This window comes from Trachymyrmex septentrionalis, unplaced genomic scaffold (genome assembly GCF_001594115.1).
Source record: "Trachymyrmex septentrionalis isolate Tsep2-gDNA-1 unplaced genomic scaffold, Tsep1.0 scaffold16, whole genome shotgun sequence".
NCBI classification, from domain to species: Eukaryota; Metazoa; Arthropoda; class Insecta; order Hymenoptera; family Formicidae; genus Trachymyrmex; species Trachymyrmex septentrionalis.
In genome coordinates, this window is record NW_017304758.1 from 4,987,597 (window position 1) to 5,006,566 (window position 18,970).

Here is an 18,970-nt window from a genome sequence, read left to right on the forward strand (position 1 = left end):
TGAAATATATTTCTAAAATATAGAACATGTTAAAATATCGAAGGATGTATTTAATACGAAAAAATTCGATTTTTAAAGTTAAATTTTGTTACTCTTCACTTAATATTATTCGCAAAATCAACTGCACATTTGTTTCGGTTTCTTCCCAGTGCGAAGGTCAAACACAAATCATACGCGACCCTAATAAATCGAAGCTGCCGGAAACGAGTCGCCGGAAGAAAACGGCATGCCGAAACCGATAAGGTCGTCCCCGGCGAATACATCGGTCGGCGAACGGTACCGCGATATACGAGTGATGCATCGATCATTTTGATTGTTTTCCAGCCAAGCGACGAGAACAAACACGAAGGAACCTTTTATGCGTCTGGCAATTTCTTCGGGCAGGCCATTCCGGATCGAACGGCCGATAGAATCGATTCTCACCGATCCAGCCTTGATACATTTGCCTTTCTTCGCCGTTTATTCTGATCCCACGATACCTGCCGAACGGCGTACACTTACCGGCGCGGCGAGAGCGTATTTTCGTTCGTGAACCCGGTGAGAAAGCATTGTCTCCGCCACCTTCAACATCCGCTTTGTCGGGGAACGCTCACATTTTATCCAAATCAAATCGTCTAGTTTAATCGTTAATCCTGGTGTCGTTTACCGCGACTGTATTCCGAGATTTGCAGAAGTTCGGTTTCTCTCGAAGACAGACACCGGTGTTATGTGGGATAATGAGGGAGATTACATTCATGTTGTCCAACTAATGGAGGCGAGGCGACTTGTCACTTTACGAGGACACCGCTACGCCGTTTGTGTATAAGAAAGCAACTGATCGTTGCAGTCGCTTGACATCCTGACCGTCGGGATTTTGGGACAGCAATTTCACCTGTTCGCAATTTTTAGCGGAGAAGTTTTGCGCACACGTAAGGCTCCGGAAGGGAAGCCTTATCTCTTGCGATATTTTGCGAAGTCACGCGAAAGAAGCTGCCCCAATAAAATATAACCAAATGTGCGTTAGAAATGTATTTTAATGACCATTATGATTGATATTTACAGAGTGGCGCACGAAATGACGTACCATTTGTTTACGTAGTATAATACATTTATTTTTAACAAAATTCACACTTAACTTAGAATTTCTACGAAATACAAAAACTGTGTTCCAAAATTCACTGTCATTGCTGAAAACTTACGGTGCACGCAATGCTCGGTCCACAACCCTACTTTGAGAGGGCCTTAAAGTTATATAAGTCGAAAGACATTAAGATCCAGTTCCACAACTAACTCTTAACCGAGGTTTAACTTATTCATTGTCTCTTTCCAATTCTAGAATTGGAAAGAGATGAGGAACAAGTTGAACCTCGGTTAAGAGTTAACCGTGAGTTGCGGAACTGGATCTAAGTGACAATAATTTGCCTTTAAACTGTTTAAAAGCATAAGTTCCGTGATCGATCGTCACTCACAACTTTGAACTTACGACTTGCGACCTTCTTAAAGCAAAGTTATGACTTAGCCTAACGTAAATTATAATTTTCAGCATTAGCAGTGAATGTTAGAACAGCTAGAATTTGCTCTTACACAATTTAAAAACCGACTCCACAAATGTAGTTTTAACGAAATAATAAAATAGTACGACATTTTATGTATGCCTCTGTATTAATTTTCATTTTACACACAAGTCTTATTCAAGCGCACGATCTAATCTCAATGACTACTTTATTCAATTTTTTAATCAATCCTATCTACAGAAATCTCGTGACATGTGACATCGACACACTTTCCTCGCGTTCACCTCGGAATTTTACTGAACACTAAGCACCGCTTCCTCCATATGATGGTTCGCTATTGTGCGAACAACAATGGATTTTATATGAGCTCCCTAATATATGCCCGCATCTACACGGCTAGTCATAAGGTACGTTTTCACTTCGTAGCGCGCAACGCGTTTTCCCTTCCCGTTCGAAGAATGCGCAACCTGAAACTTCCGGAAGAACTGGAATCACCTGTACCGCGTACTGGACTTGTATGAAAAGTATACTCGCACGTGTGTATCTTTCTTTCTTTTTTTTTTTTTTTTCTTTTAACCTCTGGGTCGCCATGTTGAGAATCGAAACGTGACTTTACTCACTCGACGCTTTTGAAAATTCTAATCCGAAATCTCGATTTCGCGGATAATTGCATGCTTTATCAGGCATTCAATGTAATACAAGAGATTTCAAAAGCTAATCCTAGAATATGTGTGGTTCTAAACATAGGCATTATCTAAGACGACTTGCACAACTTCTAGAACTGAAGAGCAAAGTGTACTGTTTTGAATTCATGATTGTATATTCTTTTATTAGAGTATAATCTAAAATTAGGTCTTATTACGTTACATCTTCTACTTTACATTCCTTGCGTAACACGACACGTAGACACTGAAGACCATTTACATATTTATCATATGATATTTTTGTCGTTTAGTAAAACCGATCTGCGGTTGCAGCACAATTCGATCGTATGCAATGCACGTCCTCGCGACGCTGATGCTTGCATAGTAATTTCAGATTATTATTATGTCATGGAATGAACATTGCACGATCGAGATATGTAAAAGTCGATTCGTATGGTGTAAAAAAAAATGTTCATCGTGTATATTGATATATTATTCTAACCCATTTTTAAAATTCTCGTACATATGCATTGCAGATAACGCGATAGAATGTTTGGCGTAAATCCAGGCTCTACTTTCCATCGACCGCATATAATTGAAATCCGGGCCTAAACTAAGGTCTACTTTTAATCATTTTTTGTCATTGTACCTCTATAATTAGTTATCTTTGTTAGCTTATTTTAGTCAACCGTTTTTATATACATATTTTATAACGATATTTGAAATTGACCCGAAGGGGGTCGAAATGTTAGTTTTATGTAGACATATTTTTATCTTGTTTTTACTTTTACGTTATTTAATGTCAACTGCATCACATGTACATTAAAATTTGTTTGTTTTAGCTCGTAGCTCTTCTTAGTTGGTATAATTTCTTTTATAGCGCGATAAATTTTTAATATGAAACATTACTTATATATTATACCAATTATAGAAACTTTAAGATTAAAATTAATTTTTTCAATATCGATTTATATTTTAATTGTTAGTTTAATTGTCTTTTTTTTTACTTAGAAACAAAATTTAGTAGATAAAAGAACGATTAAATGTAATAATTATTGAAGGAACTGATGCTTAGACCAACCAATTTGATTGGACAGCCTTAATATCTTAATTTATACTTTGTGACCCAGATTTGTATCAAAATTCATTTAATCGGCACATATTTCCTGAATGAAACGATGAACATCAGAGTCATTATACGAGATTATGATTATAATCGGGTTAATTACCTTGATTACGGATTTAATTACATTCTCTGTTATAATTTTAAATTATGTATCATCGCGTTTGATTACGTATGACTGCGTTTATGTATCATTGCAGTTACGTACCTCATTCTTAATTAGTTTAATTATCTACAAAGACAAACATTGTCGAGTTTCTTCATTTATTATCTTAAAAGTACGTGATACCTCGCTGAACATTACTGTGCGACATATAAATACCATGCGTCATTACCGTAGAAAGTTTCTAATTGGAAAGGCGTTCCAAGCCATAGAGCGTTATACACGATGCGAAGTTACGCACGGGGAGTAAGATTTGATCATATCCTTGTGCGTAACATGCGTGCTTTTATATTCCGGGTTTAAATACCTTAAATGTTGGATTCGAGACAAGGCTATAATTTAATCGCATCTTCTTTTTAAAATCGACGCTACTCTACCATGTCCTTTCTCTTACAACTTCAAGAGTTATTTAAACTTTTATCTTATATAAACTTTAAGAATTAGTCCATATATTTTAGGAAAAGAGATTTTTTTTTAAATACTACAAAAATAAATTTTGCATTTATATCCGGCAAAATTTTTCGAGGGAACTTTATCCTCTTTGCCACAGTCAACCGAAGTTTACACGCAGCTTGTGTTTCCAAAGTATTAACACGCGAGCGATCGGCTGTTTCGCAACCACTATGATCGCAACGGTCCACTTACGATGTGCGCTCTGAAAGAAAAAAAGATCACCAGAGTACTCGAATCCGGCAAATCTTATCGTCCATTAAATAATTGAAGACAAGGATTCTCGCGGTCGATACCAATGTAAAAACTTCGCGCAATTTGATTCGAATGTAGAATTCCGTATTTCCGTTATTACTCAGGTTAGTATTTCCGTTATGTATTTCCATCGAAGCAGTGTCTGAAAAACCGCGGTGATCGTTTACATGATCCTTTTTATTGATTTGTTGAAAAACAAAATAAAATAGCTAGCGGATATACCTGATGCGTTGCTTCGCGGCGAATCGACTTTATTTTATGTGTTTTTCTGTTCATCATAAGTTCATTCGATAATTTTGCATACGATTTATAAATAATTTAACCCCCCTGGATTTTTACAGTCAAGATAAATAAATTTTTTTAATATTTCACAATTAGGAATTTGCTTAAGAATTTCTACTATAAGACAGTCTCCACTATAAGGCTTTATTGCTTACAGAAATCTAATACTGACCAATTTATTACTGAAAGACAATAATTAATTACTTATTTGGAGTACTAAAAGCACTGAACAACAATGCTTTTAATATTTAAAATAAATAACAAACTAATAAATTGTCTTTCAGTATTAAACCGAGCAGTATTAGATTTTTGTAAGGATTTAACTTGAAAGCAAGCGAATGCTTTAATATCTGTATTTTTTTCTTAGGTAATTGCATCTCAATAAACAAGAAAGAAAGTTGGTATTTTATGATCCATTGCGTAGATATTTTTCATACGAAAACATAACGCTTGGCTATGCGCGATGGTGAATCCTAGGATGAGAAAGCGCCGTGAGATACACCGCGGCGGAGCTAACGGGTGAAAATGTACCTTTCTCCAAAGATTGTGCGCGTCTGTGCGACTGATTATAAACTGACTGTTAACCTATTACGTCGTAACGAATAACCTACGACATTACGAGATCATAATGTAGAAAGTTTCCTAAAGGCCGCGTAAGGGGTGTCGTTGAACGAGGAACTCGGAAGAATTTGCCGATCCTTCTACAATTATTACGGACACCGATCAAAGGCGGATAAGACGCCAGTCCAATTCTTTGCAATTTTCATTCTTTGACGTAATTGTATAACCTGTCCGCTGACAATGTACTATAAAAATAATAATGTAAATAATTACACGTTGTAAGCAATTTAAAAATTTTTTCGCAACCACCAATATGGAATGGTAAAGTGCACAAAGTGCACTTGTTGATCTTAATAGCGAATAATTGAATGCTTTGATTAAAAGGAAATATTCGTCAAATAAGAAATAACATTTATCGAAATAATAATTGAACTCTACAAATCGTTTCTGAATCGATTCAGGATCTATTCACGCCAACTTCCTCACAACTTTTACTAAATCATGCATGATGATTAATTACTAAATGATCAACTCTGCTTGGAAATTCTTACCCGTTGGTGGTCTCTCTTTAGGATAGCATATCCTAAATAGACCTTGAGTCCTTGTGAAATAATAATATTTCATGTTCATTTGTTCCACCAAATGGCTTTGCTCGGCATGCTTGCTCGCGTATTGCTGTAACAGAAAGAAAGAAAAATTCCTTGAGCGTCAAGGTGTATGTGTCGAATTTTAATATTCAACGAAAGTTGTGCAAAATGCATTATTAACGATGATGAAGTGAAAGGGCAAGAACAAAGTCGCGACGAATAATTCGCCTTGACGGAGAGAGAGCTACCGGACGTGCGTTTGCGAATGCAGATGAAGTGCATACGCGCTCTTCCTTTCGCGAAAATGTTATTATCGTTAGAAAGTAAGAATACCGCGTTCTTGTGATAGAACATCTGTCAGAATCTCTCCCTCTCGCGTTTTTAGCGAAAGAGATAGCGACCAGCTTTGGCCCCTCAGGATTTATTCGAAATTCTAGTTAATTGGTTTTTACGCGAAACTGTTTTAACACTTAATTATAAAAATCCATGGGAGGGAGGGGCTGAAAATGAACGATTTAAAAACGAATTAGTGGATTATAAAAATCTGTATAATAAATCGCGCGATTGATGCTCGAGTTTCGCAATTGTACGAAGAAATTGCCGACGGATGAAATTACGAGTAGAGAAAACGACGCCCGCTTTATTTCACGTCACATCGATATTCCTCGAAGAGCCCGCCCATGAAGACCATAAGAATCCATATAGAGAGCGTTTACTCGTGCGTGTCGACAAGCAAGTTGTTCCGTGCTTTCTTACGTTCGGCTTCGCACATATCGTCCTCGAAATTTAATGGAATTTCAGATCGTGTAGTAGTCGATTTGTGTGCGTCGATTTCGCCTCCATCGGCGGCAATCCCTCATAGTTGATAGTCTCACACCGATCCAGCGGGACACTCGTCCTCGGCGAGCGGACATCAATGCCGGGGCTTGAATCATCACGATCTATTTTCTAGAAAGTTCTTCTTCAATTTCCCGATTCAACGTCTGGTAGAAAGTATAATGATACATCGTGCTATATACGCGGGAAATCTTAACGCATGAATCGCGATCGTCGCGTCGGCGACGGAAAGAAACATTTCCGCGAGTGCGAAAACGCGTGCTCTTTCTTTTCACGTACACGAGTCACTTCCCACGAGACATTTCGCTCGATCCGTTGTCCGCCGATTGCTGATAAAAGGTACCACTGTTTCGCGAAAGCGTTTCTTTCAACGCTCCCAGTCGTTTTCATAAACAATATCAACAGCTCTACGCGATCCCCGCACAGAGCTGTTTCCACTTGATAAAAGAATGTATTAAATTTTAATAAAGATTAGTTTGAATAGTACTAACTTATCATTTACGATAGATAAATATTTGATAAATAAAAAAAAATGATAGTTGAATCAAATGATAGCGATTGGTTTTTATTTATGGATCTATAAGTAAAGAACCAATCGCTCGATGAGCAAGCTGCATTCCAAATCTCATTGAAAAAAAAAGTGTCGCAACGCTTCTGACCGCGACTGTACATTAAATTTGAAGGCATTATCCGTTTAAATTATTTTTGAAATCATATGTGTATAATAATGTCGGAAAAATAGTCAAAATTTTTAAAGAAATCAATATTGTGGTATGAATTATTGATGTTAAAGTTATGCTTAACTTGAACTTGAAAACAGTTTTTTTAACATGATTCCCCATTAAAGTCAGGTCTGAAAGAGTTAAAGATTCTTGTATCAAATAAATGTACGTTAAATTTACAAATATTTATGAAAAATTAGCATTTTTTTTTCAGTGCAGTTACACCATTTGTTCAACTTATTTTGGAAGATCAGCCAGTTTATGATCTGCACGTTTTAATACCTTAATTTTATTAAAAGATTATCGAAATCAGAATTGTTTTCGCCGAAGGAAAATCAATCTCGAAAAATCGATTAGATTATCAAACATTAGCGACGATATAGTTATTGTTATAATTTTTATAATAAAACGCTTATTTTTTTTTTATTAAGAAATGCAAACTTTACTTTGTTCTATAAATTTTTCAACGGAGAAAAAAATCTAAAAAAATATCTAATTTACATGAGGAATGTAGTCGAAGTTTTATCGCTCTCAAAGCGATTGGTTTATGCGGATACGTGCCTTTGTTACACAGAAAGCAGAAACACGTTCGCGTTGCGTCTGTCAACCAGCAACGTCATGTTATTTCTGAAATTCCACTGCCCACGTTTTTCCTCGATTACCAACAGATAATCGTACGAGCGTGACGTACATCGCTGATGCAAGTCTCGATTCAACCTTGGTGAACACCCATGCGTTCCGAGCAGTTCTCTCGAAGGAACGCGCAAGGTAGATGATGTACGTTCGCTAGAAAGGTGTCATTTTATTGTTCTACGTAGACCAAGTAACTTTGTAATTCATGACAAATCGAGCAACACAAAATTCTATTGCATTATTACTGAAACAGCTAAGAACCATCGTGGTTGACAAACATCCCTTAGACGTAAAATCACGAGAGAGAGAGAAAGGAGGTTCAGTCAAGTTTTCTCACTAATCGCAATCTTAACAGAATTTTAATGAAATATTTTAAAGAATTTTGCAAGAGAAATACTAATTTTTTTTCTGTAAAATGTGTACGGATACTCAACTTAAGAGAATGTGTTTTTCTGCGATAGGTTTGAAAATGCAACACGTGAATCCCTCTCTCGTGACGGTACATATCATTTACGCAGAATTAGCATCACTCGAGATTAGCGAGAAAAGGAAGAAAGGAGGACTTCAATGAATCCCAGTCTCGTCTAGGCCACGCCATTCTGCTTTCACGTTGTTATTTCACCATTGCTCGTCTCGAATAGCGCGGGAATATCGTTGAGCCCGTCTGATTTCTTTGACATAGAAAGGAAAACTCCTCTTGAGACTCCCAATGAAGGTAATTATAATGTCAACTATATTAAGGTAATTATATTATCGAATGAAGAATTTCAACTCCTATGTGTCTTTCGAGAAATATTTCCTGTAGCATTTTGTCGGCGATTTCGTGAAACACACACATATTTTCTACATTCTTATCATATTTCTACCATAACTGTCCCATGTCAGCAGCGTTCATTTTAGACATATCAATTCGTCGTGACATTTTAACGCAACGGTTGTAGCTGATTGCATTCTAGTATGGTGTTTTCATTAGCGGAGGAAAGCGTGATAATTGTTGCAACAGTTAGATGTGATTATGCAAAATACTTGGGCATTCTCGCGGAAATGGACAAAGGATAGCTTTCACTCAACTTGTCGTTCCCGTCCTCGTTTCTGGTATCGAACAAATTGTTATCAACGTCGCTTATATGTCAGTTGGTGTAAATTCTCGGGGCGTTATCGGTTCGGTTGCGGATTCGCGTTAAAAAGGGAGGCCCGTTCACCTCGTACGCGAGATTTTTAGCAAACAAGTTATGTTATGTTGCGTATGGCAACTTTCATTTGAATTTTTCCTCACTGCCGACTAGCTAGCTCATTGGCTGATCGTGTCGCGATCGTTTTTTCCGACTCTATGCGACTTATGATTATACAACTCCCCGCTGAATTTGAATAATTCTCCGTCGCGCATCGATTATTTGAAGGGATCGATTATGAACAATACGGACTTGCACAGGCATCGCTATCATTTGAATGACAATCGATGTAATTTACCTCATTTCCGGATACTTCGAAAGATTTTCTTGCATTAATCTGTCACGCCGGACGGCGAAACGATACCATAAAATTATTCAATTGGCAAATGCAATACTCGTCGATATCCTCGCAACAGCGAACAATTCATAATCGAGAGAGTTTAATTTCTCGTTCATAAATTTTTTTTTTCAACGTTGAGCAATAGAAATTCTTACATATTTCAATACTTATATACCGGACATGCAGTCAGTATAATCATTCTCTCCACTTATAGTTTTCAAGTTACCTTATAAATTCTTAATTCGCCATTCACACCGACAAGTAATGATGGCAAATCCTTCTCATAAATATAGATTTTAAAATTTCTTTAACAAAAGTAAGAATTTGCTATATATCTTGAGTGGCTATCAGAGCTAATTAATGTCCACTAATTTATATAATCGTGTAATCATTCAAACAATATAAAGCTCTGATAATCACTCACGATATAAATATATTTGAATTGTTATTCATTAGAGCTCATTGTAATACATCATTGAATTGTTAAGAATTGTATATTATTATTTTTTATTATAAAACAATTAGCAAAATCGTAAAAATACGTTAAGTTATAATGTATATAAATGAGATTTTATTTCAGTAGACATTTTCAATTAATGGTCTGAAACTTTTGCCCGGTAGTGTATATTACCCAACACACAAATACTATACTTAATGCGACTTTTGCACAACTTGTCTGTTGTGCACTGAATACGATCAATGTGACACATTGATTACTATATTGGCTGAAAGGTTTTCTACGTCTGTCTTCTTATATAAACTCGTGCAACGTGTTGCTGTCCGGTGGCGATAAAAATCGAACGCTTTCCTCAAATGTCAAAAAATCTGGCTGGCATAGATTAAATGAATTACAATATATCGCGTATATATTGCAAATCGTTGTGCCCGGAAGCGAAATTCGTAAAGTCGCGAGCGTCGCGTTATTTTTGCACGATGAAAGATTGCGCGTCGTCGGATTCACGGGGACATCTCCGTCGACGGATTCGGACAGGACAGGTAGCATCCTCGTGCAATACTCGAGTTTCTCCGAAATTGTTTCGCTCACGGAGCCGCGTTACGCCATTCAACGTCTTTAAAAAGCGCCGCAGATTGCGAGCCGCGGCCTTGAAGAGTCCTCCACATACCACGATCCCCTTAACTTTATCGATTACGATCGTGTCTCAATTCTTCTTGTTAAGAAACACGACTTGTTGGCGAAATAACTTGGCGTGACGTGATTTCTGTTAATATCTATGCGATTCTTTTTTTTCCCCATCCAATATGTACAAATGCGCCGCATTTACAGTTTGCAGTTTCGCGTTTTAAATACGTCTCGAACTTACTTCAAAATCATATTATTTAAAAATATTCGCCCGCTTTCTTTGAGCGGATTACATTCCCAAATATTACCCCGTTTCCCCGCTCTATCTTGATCCCGGACAAGAATATCGAAGTGAATTCAGGTGCGCGCATTCCTTTCCACGCGCGCCCAGCTCGCCACGTCATCGCGGTTCTCGAATGAAAGTACAGCGGCTATACTTGATGAATATAATGCCGCGTAAGGCGCTACTGCATACGCAGGATGAGTGCTAAACGGACGCCTTTACGGCCATCCGAACAAACAGGAATACGCGAACGATGTAATCAGCTCATGCCAACGCAACCGAGCCATCCTCGCGGGCAGGATAATATTACACGCACATACACACGCACATCGCGTAAACACGCGCGAGAGTTCATTACGAGTAATTCATTATTAAAGCGGGAGCGGCAAGGTGAAAATTACCGCGCAGTTCGTAGATATACGAGCGCGCATCGGATTTATACAAAGCTGAGAAAAATATAATATCTCGCGCGTAGGTACACGTGAAATTAAATGTTTTAATTACTTTTTTCCTCGAACGTAATAAAGCAACATGGAATCAATTCGTAGAACTGATTTTCTTACTTAATCTTGTAATCTTTCGTAGTGTAGCCTTTGCAGCCAGAACTAGTATTCCAATTAAAAATCTCGAACGTTATAGTCCTATCAATCAGCGATCTTTCATCTAAATATCATCCGTCCTTTCGGTTTCTGCTTTTAAATATCAAGAAGAAATGTCAAAGTCTCAGGAAGTAATTCACTTTCTTCATAATATATTCTCGAGTACGTATAAACATGTACTCGTACAGTATATTTTTTAAATAAGAATTCATAGACACGATATCCACTTGATACTGCAAATGCTTCAAAGCAGTTTTTAATTGGCTAATTTAATCACATGTTTTTCTTTCGATTAAGTCAAATCAAACACTTTGAAACATTTGTAACGTCAAGTGGACCGCATTCTATCTTATTCGTCGAGGACAGAGTGTGCGAAACTGTTAAGGCGATTATAACTCATCCATTTCGTTAAGATCGTCCTTCGAAAAATCGTATTTACTGCCCGCATTCATATATTATATTTAAGGCTCCCTTAAATTTATCTTCAGATGCTCCACGAATTATTTCATTGGCTACTGAGCATCTAAAGGCAAATTTAAGGAAACCCTAAGTCTAATAAGGTCTGATTATGAATACGCGAGTAAAAATTTGATCCTACTTTCAATCTCTTTCAACCTTAATTAAACCTTATAAACTGATTTTGATGCTTCAACAATCAACAATAGTACCTCTTTCAATATTACTTAATCTACAGACTTTCTATTTAGAAAACTTCTTTGGAACCTAAAAGTGGAAATTTTCCAATAATTTGCCATTTACCGACTCAACTTCATAGGAGCTCGATTCATTAGATTAGAGCCTATTATAAATTTCTAGAGTCTACATACATTCTAAAACTATAAAGGTTCAAAGTAGGATCAAGAAATTTCGACTCGGCCGGGCATTCATACTACATTCATACTCCTTCTCCTCAGCTGAAGAGAATCGCCGAAGCTCGTTATCACTGACAGGAGTTTCGTTAATGTTGGGAATTTACGCGCGTTTTCCCGTTAATCGACGGCTACTTCGCGTGCTGACGAGGTCGCATCGCGGTGGTACGCGGGGGCCGTGGAATTATCACCTCGCGTGCGTGCCACTCGCAGCGGAATAGCCATTGGAACTTGGAACATGCATCCGCTCGCGCCTACTCTCGTCGGCGAGGTCGGGATGCGCTCAGCAGCGACATAACTGTAAGCGGCGGTTCTCCCGACACCTTCTCGTCACTCGAGCGAGGAAGCAAGGTGGCTAACCGGCCGGTCGTCCAGGTCCGGGAATCGCGCGGTTTCCCGACGCGCAAAACAGAATAACAGAGCGTCACGCTGCATTGCGCCGCATTGAATCTCTCGAATCGAACACTCGCGTATCCGTCTTCGTCGAGAAGTGGATCAGTGGGTGATCCGATCGGGCGGTCAATCTCTAATCGTAAAATCGATTGGTTCCACGCGGAAGGATCGAATGCGTAAATTTTTCATGAAGACACTCGACTGTAGGTGGAAAGTCGAAAGGTTTAACAGAGAGAATTAGCTACCAGGAGCATTTCACAAGTCCTAAACGGGCCGTAAGGGATTTCGAGAAAATATCAGTTTTCCAAACGAAACTGGCTGATTACAAAGAGGAACTCTTACTTAGATAGATACAGGATCCTAAAAAGTCCACGTGGAATTTCAGTAGAACGTCGAATGGGCTAAAAAATGAAGAGGATTTGGATACTATATAGAAAAACTGATTGAATACGGCGTAACCTTTGAATTTGATTCGTACAATTGTTGGAGATAAAATGGAGTCGGTCACATCTCATGAAAATGAGATATGGCCGAATTCTTCAGTCGCGTGCGACCGTCCATTTACGCGGATTTGCTCTCTCTTGCTCTCTCTCTCTCTCTCTCTCTTTCTCTCTCTCTCTCTCTCTCGCGTGAATTCCGAGATGCAACGGAAGCTCATCTGTCGTCTCTCGATTCTCACGCAAAAGGACATACGCGTCAGCCGCGTGATCGGTGCACCAAACAAAACTCGTTGAGTCAACGCGCTGAGAATGGGCGCGGCTCGGAATGTCGATCGTTCCGAAGGCACGGGACGAGAGATGGGAGATCGAGACAGGAAAGAAAGAAAGAAGAGAGGAGAAGAGAGGAGAGGAGAGCCGGCCCGAGTTGGGCCGAGAGAAAGAGAAAAGCGCAAAAAGGAATGGGATATTCGCTAAATGAGATTCCGCTGAATCTGAGATAATCTGATTTAATCGGCGACGTGCTTCAGCTGCTTAGAATGACCTCGGTAACAACGTCAAAGACAAGAGATGCATAAATGATGAGTTTCTTCGCGAAAAATAAAAATTATCATGCAGGCCGAGTCCTTCTCTGCGAGTTGAAAATCATTAATCGCGAAGCAGTCGGACGGAATTCGTTGTACAAATCGTATACTATAATCGTACTGAATGGATGTGGCGGCACCTACATGCTGGATGACGTATAGAATGTCCGCGCGTGCCTGTTATTTAATAATTCCTATTCTTACATACATCCGTGGATATGGATTTTTGCGTTGCGCAGGAAGTTACATCAACATTGGAATATTTCGCGTGCTGCGTTTTGCGTCAAGTCGTGGCGTAATCGCGTAACTCGCGACGCCAACGAATTGATTTATCATCCTATTAAAAAGTTTCTTATGTTAGAACTAAATATTGTGATGCTGTCAAAAGAGAATACTGCAAGAGATAAAATATTTCATCTCCAAAATAAATGGGCAGTTACGCAAATCTGTTATTTTGTCAATAAATATATGTCTAAGAATTCGATATGATTGTAATTTATAAGCGATCTTATTTAAAAATTAGAGAAAATTTATATAAATTTAATCTTTTTGGCTTTAATATATGTACATTAATTTCTTTAAGCTTTTAAAGAGATTCGTATTATCAAATCCTCTTTAAGTGGATACTTAAAAAAATAAATCTAATCTAAAAAATAATCTAAATCTAAATCAACCGAGAGAAACGCAAACCCTCCAATTTATTATTGTTTCAAAAATTACTAGAAAATAGAAATTACTGGAAAAGAAAATTGTTTACGAACGTACGAAAAAGAGGTGTGATTACTTTATTTTTAAACAAATATAAAGTTAATTACATCAGTTGCAATCGTTTCGATATATGGCCTTTTAAATCATTGAATGAATGACACGGATCAATTGCATCAAGTATTTAAAATGTTTGATTGACTTGATGTTTTTGTTATAAAAAAGAGAATGGATCAATTTCACTTAGTTAGATAACACAAACCTCTCAGTGTCGTCTTTAATAGTCAAGGTCTGCCATGTTCAAGTTAAGTGAAGTTTCTTGTTTCTTGAAAGAATTAATTAAAGACTTTTGAGCATCCCTCGCTAATATTCGTTTCAGCTAGAATTTTTTTAATTACCGCTGACATCTCGATTCCACGGAGAACTCGTGAGAACAACGTCCGACTTTCAACGACCCTAGAGGGTAAACTTGACCTTCGACCCGTACATTCACCCATAAGAAGGACGGCGGAAGCCATGAGGAATTCTACTTCCTATTTTCCCCTTCTTGAGGAAGAGCACATTTCTCTTGGAACCTCTAATAGAGATTACGCAATCTTTCCGTTAATTAATGCTACTTTTCGCTAGCTACTTCGCTTAATTAATAGTTATTTGTAGGGGTCCTCTTTCTAATTATTCGATTGTTATTTCAATTGACAAAATCGTTGTGTGTGGAATAATTTTTTTTATATCCCTCCTTCCAACGATAAATTGGACGAACGTCTTAAAATTACTGACGTTTCGAAAAAGCAAAGAAATTACAGACCGAATTCGTGCGTTTTATTTCGTGGTCGAAATTCTTCTATGTGCGAAAATTCGATAATATCGCTGCGCATATCTTCGCAACTCTTTGTTTCTAGAAATTATCCTGAGATAAGAACTTGCTTTTTTCTTCCATTGAGTGCTTCTATTTGCTTTCTAACATTAATTTATTTAATTATACTTTTCCCATTAGGCAATCGTGAAAATTTTCGTAGTTATCATAAAAATGAATGAAACTATGTGAATCTTTTAATATGAAATGTTGAATTAATTTAATTAACAGCTTAATTAAATGACTTTAAGTAATTGTATATTTTGACGTGTTTATTTTAAATATAGTTCATCGTTTTAAATGGATCGTGGTTACTCGAAAGTACGATATAATAGTAACGATAACACATCATTATATAGAAATTACTATAATGGACCGTTGACTTATTATAGATCGGTAAATATCTGTTGTGGTCAGAAATGAGATTATAACGATGTCGGAAATTGTACCCATTAGCGCGATACAATTACGTGTCACTATGTACAAACGCAAAAACTGCAAGATTGTCGTTATCATTGGAAAATAAGGGATAGGACTGACTGGCGAAAGCCCAAGGATCACAGCTGTGCCGCAACGTACTTTTTTTTAGCAACGTATTCACATCCTTAAGGATGCGGAGGAAGTAGAAGAAATGAGATTCACGAGCACGGGCGGCTGATGACAGCTTCGGCCGCCAGAAGTAACGAGATTCGGATGCGATTCAACTTCGGGCAGGAAGATGTCCATTTTCATAAATGATCGAAGCGCTCTTTCAGCACGGGGGCTGTCCGCGTGTGCAGCACTTTCATTAGAATTTGCATAAGGATTCTGTACTGAGATGAGGAGCACAGGCTACAGTATGGAGAGAAGAGCGGCCGCTGCCAAACTGAGTTAAGCTGCAACGACGTTGATAACGCTTCGCGACGTCGCGAAAATCCATCATCAAATCCCACGCTTTCGCAATTCACTTTAATTTTTCTTTTCTCAATGCCTCAAATTGCATACATTAATATAACGCGAGTCCTTGCAAACGAACAATTTCCATTGTGATGCGTTCTCATAAGAGATTCTTCAAAGCGCGCGTACGTAGAACGCTTCGTGGCAAAGTCACGTGTTTTATTTACCCGTTGTCGAAATCTCGGCTCAAGAATTCAATAGGATGCCGTATCTTCACAATTTTTTCTGTGAATTATCTTTGGGATAAAAATTTGTTCTTTCCTCCCTTAAACACAGAAAAGACATAATTGAAAAGAATGAATCTTATTTGAAATCTTGATGTCACACGGAACGATATGCCATTTTTTGGGTTGCTTTTATTGCTTTAGAAAAATTGGTTACGGTAACGATTTCAAATCCAAGCTCAATGCCTTTGGAATGCAGACCTACGTGATCACGTAAAAGAAAGTGCAGCGAATGCTTCTTGAGAAAAAACAGGGAGAATAGCGAAAGAATTTGTTTAAAATAAAAATATCAGTAGAAATGTATTTTATATGCATCCATAAGTTTGTAATAAAGTACACATTAAATTGATTTTAATCAAGGCAATGTACATTACAATGACGAATATCCTTTTTTACTCGGATACTTATTTTCGGATATACATTTCTAAAGAGTAAAGCCCTTATATAACTAAAATCTAGTGTTTAATTAATTTTGCATCTAACAATTATGTCCATTTCATTTCCAGTAAAGATTAACTTTAATCTTGATTTAACTTATTCACTTTATTATTTTTCTATTTCTCTAGAGAATTAGAAAGCACAAACCGAATCTCTTAAAAGTGGTAGAATGCGATAACATGAACCGCTTTGTTCCTTTTCCTTTTCCTTCTATTTTTAGAAAAGGATATTTGGGAAAGGGAGAGGGAGACGTTGATCAAACGGTATACATTCGGTATGTATTCGAAGTTCGAATGTAATTCAATTTGTTAGCTTTATGAAAGCTATATCTCAGCGTAGAAATATACTAGAACTTCGAATACATATATTATTTGACTTCATCGATGCTCCCCCTCCCCCCCCCTCCCCTCTCCTAAATATTTTTTTTAATGGAAAGAAAAGGAAGCAAAGTGATTTATGTTATTGCGCGTTTTTCTACTTTTCAGAGATACATCTTACTACGTACTGAGTGAAATCTCGACAGGCAGAATTGACGGATGTTCCTGCCAATATCAAAACCTGATACGAACCTGGATCTGTGCGCGCTTGACCTCGGTGTAGAGCCAGTTGTCCGTGGAGAAGGCGATCGCCAGCAGGGCAGTGGCGATTATACCGGTTATGGTGGCAAGAGACAGCGTCACTGCGGAGCACGGCATCTTGGTATTTTATCTCCGATATCTCTTCTCGTTCTTTCCTTTCTCTCTTCTTCGTCGAATATATCCTCGGTCTCTCTTTTACTCCCGTCTCTTCCGTTAGCTTCACCTCGCATTCACCGCGATTACGTGGTGATTATTGCTACCGACTGTACATGGGCATCAGCGCGAAGAAGAAGCTGCTACGAAGCGCACGAACCACGAACTGCGAAGGAGGAGAGCTGGACCATGGGATTGGGGGATTTTTGGAGAACGCGGGCACGCGGCTCTCTCGGATCTTGCTCGATCTCACGCGAGCACCGGGGGATGAAAAGGCTATATTCGATAGCGGGGAGTCAGGGGGAGGAAGGGGTTCAACTTTGCCTTTGTGCGTAATATCCACGTACTTCGCTGTCCTTCAGGATGCGCACTTCGTCGCGATGCACATCACACCACCATTCCAGTCACAACGGCAACGATACTAACGGCTTGATTCCCGACTCACCTCGAAGGAAAGCCAGCCGGAGAGCCGGCCGAGAGAGCAAGGAGAGAGAACCGGACCTCAGGTGGGGATGGACTCGTAGCCTCGGGCAGGTATATTACCTGTGTTTTACCTGCAGCGGTGCTCAACGCGCACGACCTGTTGCTGTTGCACCTGGCATCTGGCGCTGCTGATGACGCGGGAGGGAAGAATTGTCGAGTCTTATCGCAGGAATTCCTGAAGATATTATCGCGACGATGTATATCACTCAACATTGCCACGGCGGTACATTTAGCGCGTTTGAAACGAACACGTTTGAATTGGAACGTGTTTCAATCTCGATGATATTGTGACACCTTTCTTTTTGCGAATCGCGATACGAGGTAGATTTCTACAACATAGAAGATCGAATTCTTCAAAATTATATCTGTCTTGAGTCTTATTATCATATTCTGCTGTTAAAGATCCGATCGAGTTAGAATTCCGTTTCATTTGGATTTTCTTCAGATTTTCTATGAAATATGTATTCCTACGAAAGAGAGAGGACGCAGTTTCTCGATAATATAGCTATTAGAGTAATACGGATTTTATCAATATATAGATATATCTTTACATGCAGATTATCAGGTCGTCGCTATAACTGTTTAGAATCGGTCGAAGTAAAAGCTTAGGAAAGTTGCGAATGCGTTCAACGAAATGAGAACAGTTTCTTCGAGGCTGTGTACCTGTGTGAACCGCTCCTGCCTCGTCTCTGTGGCGAACGATCCCACCACTATTGTGATATAAAGTCAGCATAAACACCAGGGAAAAGCGTAGGATTCCGCGCATTCTGTGAACTCTTAGATCGTTCATGATTCACAGGGTATCGCCGAGATCCAGATCGTCAGCTCTTTGCTTTCGTAGACACCTGCATTTATTTCTAAAAAGGGAAGCTTTTTCGCTATTCCTTCTTTAATATAAAATAATTTGCAATAAAATTTTTTTTATATATTATCAATATCAATAAATTAATACTATTAAAAAATAATTTACTTATTTAGGGTTACTCTTTTTCTCAAAGTGTAATATCCAAATACGAAAGTGCAATAATTTATATTATTTTATTTTAAAATATGTTGTTATTTTCATAATATTAAATATATAAACATATAAGA

The 18,970-nt window shown here is 38.2% G+C and overlaps 2 protein-coding genes across 4 annotated transcripts in view; both read right to left on the reverse strand.

Moving 5' to 3' along the window:
* The window catches only part of LOC108746087, a 27,251-nt gene extending 9,879 nt beyond the window's left edge, over window positions 1-17,372 (reverse strand). For both annotated transcript variants that reach the window (XM_018482624.1, XM_018482623.1), the window contains exons 1-2: window positions 17,234-17,372; window positions 5,523-5,646 (exon numbers count right to left, since the gene is read on the reverse strand). In XM_018482624.1, coding sequence (XP_018338126.1) covers window positions 5,523-5,646; window positions 17,234-17,359 — 250 coding nt within the window. In that variant the 5' untranslated portion in view covers window positions 17,360-17,372. The remainder of the gene's footprint in view (window positions 1-5,522; window positions 5,647-17,233) is intronic.
* A 26-nt stretch (window positions 17,373-17,398) lies between these two features.
* LOC108746086 (nudC domain-containing protein 3) overlaps window positions 17,399-18,970 on the reverse strand; it is a 3,361-nt gene continuing 1,789 nt past the window's right edge. The window contains exons 5-6 of one of the 2 annotated variants that reach the window (XR_001939143.1): window positions 18,542-18,735; window positions 17,399-18,207 (exon numbers count right to left, since the gene is read on the reverse strand). Coding sequence is in view for 1 of the 2 variants with exons in the window: in XM_018482621.1 (XP_018338123.1) it covers window positions 18,665-18,735 (71 nt within the window). In the remaining variant the exon portion in view is untranslated. Of the gene's footprint in view, window positions 18,208-18,317; window positions 18,736-18,970 lie in introns of those variants that run through there. The other variant, XM_018482621.1, reaches the window with a different exon arrangement.